At 31.8% G+C, this 9,801-nt stretch overlaps 1 protein-coding gene across 2 annotated transcripts; it reads right to left on the reverse strand.

Moving 5' to 3' along the window:
* Nucleotides 1–1,216: 1,216 nt before the first annotated feature.
* LOC110622040 (arginine biosynthesis bifunctional protein ArgJ, chloroplastic) lies at nucleotides 1,217–7,982 on the reverse strand. 2 transcript variants are annotated; one of them, XM_043960468.1, is made up of 17 exons: nucleotides 7,806–7,982; nucleotides 7,550–7,675; nucleotides 6,522–6,645; nucleotides 6,243–6,316; nucleotides 6,087–6,131; nucleotides 5,803–5,853; nucleotides 5,638–5,706; nucleotides 5,471–5,529; nucleotides 5,233–5,302; nucleotides 4,659–4,739; nucleotides 4,489–4,575; nucleotides 3,640–3,762; nucleotides 3,062–3,124; nucleotides 2,678–2,755; nucleotides 2,460–2,605; nucleotides 2,240–2,310; nucleotides 1,217–1,604 (listed from the first exon to the last, which is right to left on the reverse strand). In XM_043960468.1, the coding sequence occupies exons 1-17, from the start codon at nucleotides 7,863–7,865 to the stop codon at nucleotides 1,522–1,524; spliced, it is 1,410 nt and encodes a 469-aa protein (XP_043816403.1). In that variant the 5' UTR covers nucleotides 7,866–7,982; the 3' UTR covers nucleotides 1,217–1,521. The 2 variants fall into 2 exon arrangements, with proteins under 2 accessions (XP_043816403.1, XP_043816404.1); XM_043960469.1 differs by lacking the exon at nucleotides 7,806–7,982 and having other exon boundaries at nucleotides 6,522–6,687.
* Nucleotides 7,983–9,801: the final 1,819 nt, after the last annotated feature.

A 9,801-nucleotide genomic window follows, 5' to 3' on the forward strand; every position in this document is an offset into this window, starting at 1 on the left:
ATCTCATGAATTTTTAACGAAATGATAAGTTTGAAAAAAAAAAAAAAGCTGAACTAAAAGCATAGGTAATTAAACTCACATGCTACAGACCAACGTGGTGATTAAGGAGGCTTACATGCAGTTTCATTATCTCAATGATGGACAATCTAACAGCAGCGTAATTTGTACAGTTTTTAATAATTCACACTTTACTTGCCAATTTTTAAGAGCAGCGTTCTAACCATTTGTTTAGTAGAACCCTTTGTTTAGCATGAATAATTTTATAAAAAAAAAAATTCAAAATGAATTTTTACAAAATTATTCATAATTTTATCAAAAAAAATTTTAAATTAAAAAATTATAAATTCTTTTATTTTAAATAAGAATTTTAAAAAAAAATTCAATTGAATTGAATTTTATTTCAACTTTTGTAAAGTTAGATTTTTTTTTCTTTGTCAATAATGTCAATAATTTCCCCCACACTATTAAATAAAAGCAAAAAACCTATTTAGATTTTAAACTATAGGTTAATAATAAGATAACCCTAGAACATTTTTTTTTTTATCAAAACAAACTTTTCAACTATTAAAATGAATTTTCATAATAGACTAAATACACCATTCAGATATATAACCGCCTCTAATTTAAAAAAAATAAGTAAATAAAACCTTTAAATTCTTTTAAAATATCAAATAATCCCTTATGATGACCCTAAAAAAAGCAATAAACCCACAGAAAAACTTTATGAACTATTCAACAAAAAACAAATTATTAATTTAATCCAATAATACACTGAATGTTCATCATAATATTACATACCAAATACATAAAATAATTAATGAAATCTTCATGCATGAAAAACTTCTATGCATGACTTTACCTGAATTTGAATAGAAGCAAATTAAAATTAATTCTCTTTTTATCTCTTTCAAAAAGTTTTAAGAACTTATTTATTCTATTTTAAAATTTAAATAGCATATATGCACTTCTAAGATATATTTATCCATTTCTAAAAATCCAAAGGACTTATTTGGCCTACTTCAATAGTTGAAGAGTCTTTTTTGACTCAAAAAAGTTTAAGAGTTTGTTCACAAACACTTTTAAGAGCTAAATTAGTCCTTTTAACTAAAATAAATTCAATTCTATCGATTTGATATGGTTTTTCAATTGCGAGCAATAAGGCCACAGTTATCTAAATGCACATCAGAAAGATGGCCTCAACTAAACAAACTTAAAATGGAAAAGAAGGGGAATGATCTTCCTGATATCACAGCAAAAAGATAACCAATACCAAATCTCAGATTTCACAGCAACTCTGCATCTCAAATTTCCCCAGGCTTAGGCTTCGAGTGAATGGGAGGGTCGTAACATGGGGCTAGGCTTAGCCTACGTGCACACAAAAGTGGGCAGCCTAACCTGGCTAGGCCTGGTCATAATCAGGAACACTCGTTTGTAACACTAATGTTTTGAAATGCCCTGTGATGGGGGTTAAGTTAAAATTTGGAGACTGTTAAGGTGGCATACAGAGGATTTTGGATTTCTCTATGTTGTGTACTCTGCATTTATCTTGACATAATCATAACTCAAGTCACAGCCCCATGCCTGGCCATTTCCTGTTCCGTCACCTGAGAAAATAAATAGACAAAATAAAGTAGGTTAAATATCTAAGGATGGTTCATGACCTATTCACCTATAATTATGAATGAGATGCACAGGCAAGGTCTGTTCATTATATCCGCTTGCAGATAATAGTATGAGACGCATTGTTTCTACAATTTTTGCAGTTGCATTCATTAGCTAACTTAAGGACGGTGGTTTCACGAAAATAACTCTAGAAAGACATGTTTTCAAAGAATATATATATTCTTTCAATAACTTTTCATTGTTTGTTTGGTTAAAATGTTCAAAGGTATTAATAAAATTTATGCATAGGCATCGATGAGATTTTCAAAAGTGTTAGAAAGTATTTTTTTCTCTTGAAAAAAGTCATTTTCCTTGAAGAAAAAGGCTTAATTTTCCTTTTATCACGAAGACGCTTTCAATTTATCAATTTTCCTTAATGTCCCACATGCCAAAAAATGCAGAAAATATGAAAATGTTTTCTGCAAAACTAATGGGGACAAATCACAATTAGAGTGACGACAAATTGGGTAGACAGATTATAACTACCATTACGTTAGAGGTTTTATGCAGCCTATAGAAAATTATAAAATTGCAAATGAAATATACTTCAACATGTTATCACATCTCAGAAGCTTACCCACAGAAATGTAAATTCCAACTGTACCATGGGTCTCCCCAGCCTTCCTGAGATAGTTACTAGCTGCAGCCCTGAGAATCACCAGTTATCAAAAATATTAAATATTGTGATGAAAAAAAAAGGACAAGAATGTGTTGCCAAACTTAAGAAGGAAGAGACGAGATGAAGAACATCTCTTAGAGATCGTTTTTTTCCTAATTAAGCCAGCAATAAACCTCACCTATCAAATGCAAGTGGTTGCCCCTTATCCATCAGCAAAATATTCCCAAGCATAATGCGGAGGTTGTTCTGATCGAAAGGAATCCCAGCATAGCCAGCAGCAGCAGCAATACGTCCCCAGTTTGGATCTCTGCCATAGACCGCTGCCTGTCGTCGTCATTGATAGCGGATTAGAGATGGCTAAGCTAAAGCATCAAAGGGATGTGCTTTGATTTATACCTTGACAAGTGAAGAAGAAGCCACTGCACGTGCAATCTTTGCTGCTTTCACCTCACTTTCAGCCCCCGTCACTATGACCTAAGACATACAAGTCAAAATTAGCTGAAATTTTCAATATTCCATATAAAGGTTTGATTTTGTCCTACTTGGAAGTTGCTAGGGGTGAAATATTAACAATATTTCAGAGATCTTATTAGCTAGCTCCACCAAGGAATTCCTCATACTTGGTTTTGAATTAGTTATACATCATATCAAGTGCAACTTAGATTCAGTTACCGAACTTATGTATGTAGTCTTTTGATGTCTTCCTTGCATGCAGAGGAGAAATTATAGTACAGATTTTGGCTCATAAAATATTAACAGTTTTTAACACAGGAAACATACCTCAATTAGGCATGTAGCTCCTTCTCCATCCCAAGCTATTGACTTGGCAAGACCTTGCATTACCTGAGAAAAGCAACGCAGCAAAATTCAGAAAAAGGGCAACACTTTACACTTACCTAAACAAGTAACATTATAAGGTCCTATATAATCACAGGCCAACTTGCAAGCCTGTTAGGAAGTGGTCCAAAGCCTTAGAAGCTCATATAAATACAAATAGGTAGCAAGGGAGAGTTTAGATTAGTGACTGTACAGTTGAAACAAAGATTATATTTTGAGAAGGAAGATAGACAGAATTAGAGTAAAGCTGAACAGGAAAGCATGGTTACAATTGATCAATTAAATGAAATGCAAAAGAAAAAGGAAACATAGAAATAGGTTAAGTGGGCAGTCATAATATAATAAACGTTCCTGCTTGGGGAAAGAACAACTCATAAGTCATAAATATTATTAGTGATGCTAATTTTACAAAGTTCATTTCAGAAGAACAGGATGCAGGAGAATATTTAGTTATTTATTCAACAATCAAACTATATTCTGTGATAATAAAGTAAGTATGCTAAATGATAGGGCAAGCTTACAGCATCAAGGCAAGCTTGAAGTTGCATTGCCTCATTGCAGTTGACAGACGATATTAGGGTTGATCCCGATAAACCACTAGCCAAAGCAATGACTGTATCATTGGTACTAGTATCTCCATCTACCTGTGGCAGGTACCAATCTGAACCAGCTAAATATATAACCAAAGACACAAGTGAAGGCCAATCAAATGAATTCTATTTCACAGAAAAAACAAATTGCAAGTTACAAGGTAAATGATAAATAAAACAAAGTTCATACTCTTTTCTTACCTATGCATAGAAAATATAGGGTCTTGCATATTTATATATATCTCCCAGAATCCCTTTTAATAAAAATCCCTACTTTGTTTTAGAAAAACATTGCATTCCAATAGACAACTATCTCTCTCAAATCACAACATAGAGAACTGGCAATTCTTATGAAAAGGGTATGCATGTGTACTAAAGATTCATTCATATGGAAGGATGGTAAGTTTAAATATCATTAGGGGGAAGGAAAAATGCAGGACTGTCCCCTACAAAAGTAAACGAGTTTCAGGACAACCTACGTAAAGTGAGGGAATGTTAATTTATATAGTTTGCAATGTCAAAATGCATGGCTCAAATAAATTTATGAAGCTACTTTTCATCAAAGCTAAACTTGTTGGAACTTTAAGTGGCACAACACAACAAATTACCGAAACCATTTGAATAGCAAATTATTAAGTAAAGCAACACTTGCAATTGTGGCATTCCATTACTTTATCCTTCAAGCAACATGACCCAAGTAAAAAATGGCAGCAGTTCACTACAACGCCTATTCAGTACGCCTTTAGAAAAAGATGAAATAGAAGCAATGATATAACATACAGTTATTTGGTTGAAACTCCGGTTAACAGCAATTTGCACCATCTTTCTCCAAACATCACTTTTGACAAGTGCATCAGTCGTTATTACCTGAAACAAATAAAACTCTTAAAGAATGGGATGAAAACTTGTACTATTATGGAAAAATCAAGCTGGATGCAGAAGAGAAGTACGCCAAGCATGGTGGCCATATTTGGGTGGATCATCCCAGAACCCTTGGCCATTCCTCCAACCCGTACGTTTGTCCCTCCAACCTGATGCATTCAATAAAATAAATTGTAAAAGGACTATTCTTTGCCGTTAATTTCAAATAAAAGCTCCAAATCTCAGGACACAACACTGGAGATTGAAGTTCTTGAAAGTGATATAACACAACATTGCCATCAAGCATAACAATTAACTAAAAGGAAAAGATACTAACTAGAGCACCAAGGAACGCTTTGTAGTAATAAAAAGTAATTGACTTAAATAATAGAGTACAATAAACATCATTAGATTGGCACTCTGTTCAAAGACTTTTCCACTCTCTTGAGTTGGCAAAAGGTGCACATTGATATTCAAGAATCTTTCCAGATGATCCATTGAGCATGCAAAGCCCCAATTTTAACCAGGAAAAAGAATGAGAAAGCCACTGGCATATCAAATTCAGGCTTCTAGCCACATGGATTCTCTATATAAAACAATAGAATTAGAAAGCTAAGATGATGCAAATGCACAGCATAGAGGTTTAGAATCAATTTCCCATACCTGGGACTCAATTGCTACACTCTTGCTCACAAGGTCAGTTGTTGTAATTGCCACCGCTGCAGAAAGTGCCCTGCACATCCACTGGAAAGATCACAAAAATGACCAATCATGAAGGCTATTTGAAGCCACACAATAATACTTGAAAGAGGAGAAAAAAGCAAGCATAATTAGTTGCAAGCAAATAAGGAGCAGGAATTTATTAAATTGCTAAGTTAAACAATAGAAACATGATTGTTACCCTTCAGTAGATGATGTGAGAGAATTAACTAATTCTGGAAGTGCATTTAGAAGTGCTTCCTGCAAATGCCATCATCAAATGAGAATATGCTTCAGGGTATGTTGCGTAAACAGAACCAACATAACAAGCTAGGAGATATATGACAAAGATGAACCATACATTTTTACCTTTTTTATTCTTTGACCAATCACACCTGTGGATTCAATCAACACTTCCTCTTGCTTCACTTTAAGCATCTGGAACAATGAAGATGCATGATAAAGTTTAACTGGAATTCATATAAAACATATTGTTATTGAGGATGAGATGTTTCATTCTTAACAATGGCATACCGTAGCCAGGGTGTCAGCACATTCTAGCACATCCTGGTAACCTGCATCGCCCTGTATATCATTGGAAGGCATCTATCTTAGCCACAAAAGATTCAGTTCACTTGCAATCCCACATTAACTACAATTTAGGAGATTGAGTAAAAGAACTTCAAGTTTTAGACAGGTAGGACATGTAACGAAATTTTTTGTTATCCACCTTGTCTTAGACATAAAACAAATTAAAAAACTGCAAACAAAGATAAGTACTATTGCAATAGAAAAAGAATTGAATTAGAAAAGCTTACTGTAGCTGCATTTGCTTGACCGGCATTTATTAATACTGCTCGTGCCTGATGCAGAATTGAACCATCAGAATATAATCTCTATAACAATCTACAAGGTGGTTTAATTGATTATTGATAGACTAATGACTACAGAAAAGTATTGTAGAATTGACATACCATTTTGGAAATACCTAATGTTTTTTTACAATACAAGACCGGTGCTGCAGCAACCATGTTTGTAGTGAATGCCCCTGAATGTGGAATATTAAAGAGGATAATCATCATTAACAACTAAATCACTCGTTATTAGTTGTTAAAAGCATTATTCTACCCCAATAATTCATCTACAATGTGCAGCTCAAACAACTTAACCAGCTGGCTGAATTTGAATGATGTAAGCCAAATCTAACATCACTAAAAACAAAGAAAATAAACTTCACCGAAATGAAAACTAACCTGCAGCTGTGGCATCAACATCACAGGTGACAAGTGCAAGATCAGGTTTCTCTCCCTTGGCACGTAATCCACCATAGATACCCGTAGCTTTAAATCCCATCGCAGCAGTAACTCCCCCAGGAATCTATATCCAGACTTCCAGAGTCATAAAACTGAATTATAGAAGCTGAAAGTATACAAGAACAGGTAACAACAATTAAGCTTTAATCCTAAATTAGTTGGGATATATAGACCACTTTTATCCAATTGCCATTCTACTGTGATGAGACCAGTTCCGCATCAATATTCAAAGATTGGCTGTAAGTATAAATCAAATAAATAAATTCATTCACATAAGGATTAAAAAAAAAAAGATCATTGCATAAGCATAAGCTTTTCTCCAATATTAGCTAGGATAAAAGATGTAATCATGCAATATTGTAGTTGTAGCACTAGATTCATGTTGACAACTCACTTATAAACAATGATTCTTTGCATTTTACACTTAAGGAATAAGGTAATCAAATCTTGAATGTTTGCCCTAAGAGTTGTAGTCTCTCTTGTTAAGCTCAAAATGAGCAATGGTACAATCCAAATAAAATAATGAAACAAGACAAGAACTTCAAGTTATTACCAGTATTCCAACCCATTAAAAATGATGATGCTAGCAAAAGGGCAAAAAAAAAGGCAAAATTCATTACAAAAATATGTAAAATAAACTATACCATCTTTACTCTATCATTTTACTCCTTTCCTTTTTTTTTTTTTTAGGGAAAAGGAAAAAAGAATCAGGCAAACTCTAGAAAGTTTTTTAGAACATGAGATTCAAGAGCAAATCACAAAAAGATTTACAAACTTTTCTCCTGTATAAAAAACTTTTAAAAAAAGGGAGAGACACAAAAAATGGAGAAATTATAGCTCAAAATGAGTTCAAACACGTAAAGGAACCATATATTGCTTCTTTGTTATGCAAGAAGCTTATAGTAGAAAGCCAATTAAAAAACTCTAAAAAAAAAAAAAAAAAAAAAAGAATAAGAAAAATCTTTCACCTCCTTCCATGGCCCTTCTGGAATAAGGATGGGAGCTGCCGGAATATAAGTGGACGCTTCATTCACACTTGAAGCAACCGCAAATACTTTCACATTTCTCCTAGTCAAACAATAGCGGCTCAAAATCTGCAAGAAACACAATTCAGAAAAAAAAAAAAAAAAAAAAGACGTGAATTTCTATAAAATCAGCATTAAAAAAACTTAACTTTTACTCGATCATGTCAAGAACCAAGCAAATAGAGAGTAATCCACTCACCTTAGAGGTGTGTAGTTCAGGGAGTTTGATGGAACCGCAGTGAGGAGCAAAGGAAATCATAGTTTGGTACAGTGGATATGAGCTGATCTCTAGAAATTAGTGGAGTGGCAATGACTAGTGAGTAGGGTTTTGGGTTTCAAGGAGGATCAACTCAAGGCTATGCTGGTGTAGAATGGACCTTTTTTTTAATTTATTATTTCACCCCTAAATATTATTATTAAGGGAAAATAACTTTTTAGTCCCTCAGATTTAACGTAATTAACACTTCTGTCCCTCTATTTTGGCGACCCAACACTTAAGTCCCTCACTTTTTCTGTAGTCCTTCCGTTCAAGAAGAAGAAGAAGAAGAAGTAACGTAATTAACACTTCTGTCCCTCTATTTTGGCGACCCAACACTTAAGTCCCTCACTTTTTCTGTAGTCCTTCCGTTCAAGAAGAAGAAGAAGAAGAAGAAGAAGAAGAAGAAGAAGAAGAAGGGTTATTTGGGTTTGGGTTTAGTGAGGATTAATTTTGTCAATTTATGTGTCCCAAACGGCTATTTTGGACGGAAGAACTGCGAATTTGGACGGAAGAGAAAGTGAGGGACTTAAGTGTTGGGTCGCCAAAATAGAGGGACAAAAGTGTTAATTACATTAAACCTCAGGGACTAAAAAGTAATTTTCCCTATTATTAATAATAATTTACTCCCTAAATTTTAAAAAACTTATTAAATAGTCATTATAATTTAAATCTATTAACAATTATATCCTTCCATTCATTTATAAATGAAAAAGATTAATGTACCTTCATGTGTAAATAATAATTAAAAAATATAAACTATTTTCTATTATCAATAATTATTAATTTTTTTATATTAAAGTTGTTAGATCTAAATAATTAAAATATTTTTTAGATATTATCTAATAATAAGAATCGAGTCTCTCAAACTCTTTTTTCCGTGATCAGAATGAACGAATAAATACATGATTCTCATTATTTTTTATCAGAAAATTTTATTTTTCTATACCTTTCAATTTTTTTATTTTACTACAATAAAACTCTCAAATTCAATTAGACTCTTACTATTATGGTTACAAATGAAAATCTTTCATATTATTTTTTCTTTATTTTGATTTTACTCTCCGTATCCATCACACCATATGGTGTTCTTCTTATTGTATTGCATTTTTAAATTTTATTGTATTTTATTAATTAGATTTTTTATTTTAAATTTTATAAAATTTTGACTTTGATTATGAAATTTTGTGATTTATTATATAAGTTTGGTTGAAATTTTGTTGAAATTTGTTAAAAATTTTGTTAATTTGTTGATAATTTGCTGTTCCTTTTTTTATTGCTAAAGTGAACTACCCAATTCATTGATGTGATCCTTTAAAAAATTTTGTTAATTTGTTAATAATTTTTTTTTCCGACATGGATTAACAACAAGTTATGGTGGTTGTTTTTGACATTGACTATTTTGAATTTCCTTATTTTGTATTTCTCAGAGTTTCTTCCAATTAGGAAGTGTTTATGTGTGAGTTGGGAATGCATCGTATACATCCATATACCCATCTCATATCAATGACGAAGATTTTATTAAATTTTCTCTAGCTTTTTTAATCTTTTATTTTTTTTAATCTCCCGGTAATTCTCCTTCATGGATCTTAGTTGAAAATGATAAATTTGCTAAAATTTTATTAATTTATTATTTTAAAAAAGTTACGAGGGTAATTTTAATTTTTAGAATGTTATTATTTCTTTTGACTATTTTTTAACCAAGAAATGGATGGAACGTCGTGATTATTAACATATTTAAATTATAAAAATATTTCAATAAATTTTTTAAAATATAAAAAATTAATTTATTAATAATGATAATATTTAAAAATAAAATTATATTTTTTTTATAATTATTATCATATTTTTATAATTTACTCTAATTAATTAAAATATCTTATAATTTTAAAATTATATTAAAATATTTTTATATTTTTGTTTCATTAACTAAAAAGAC

This window comes from Manihot esculenta, chromosome 9 (assembly GCF_001659605.2).
Source record: "Manihot esculenta cultivar AM560-2 chromosome 9, M.esculenta_v8, whole genome shotgun sequence".
Classification (NCBI taxonomy): Eukaryota; Viridiplantae; Streptophyta; class Magnoliopsida; order Malpighiales; family Euphorbiaceae; genus Manihot; species Manihot esculenta.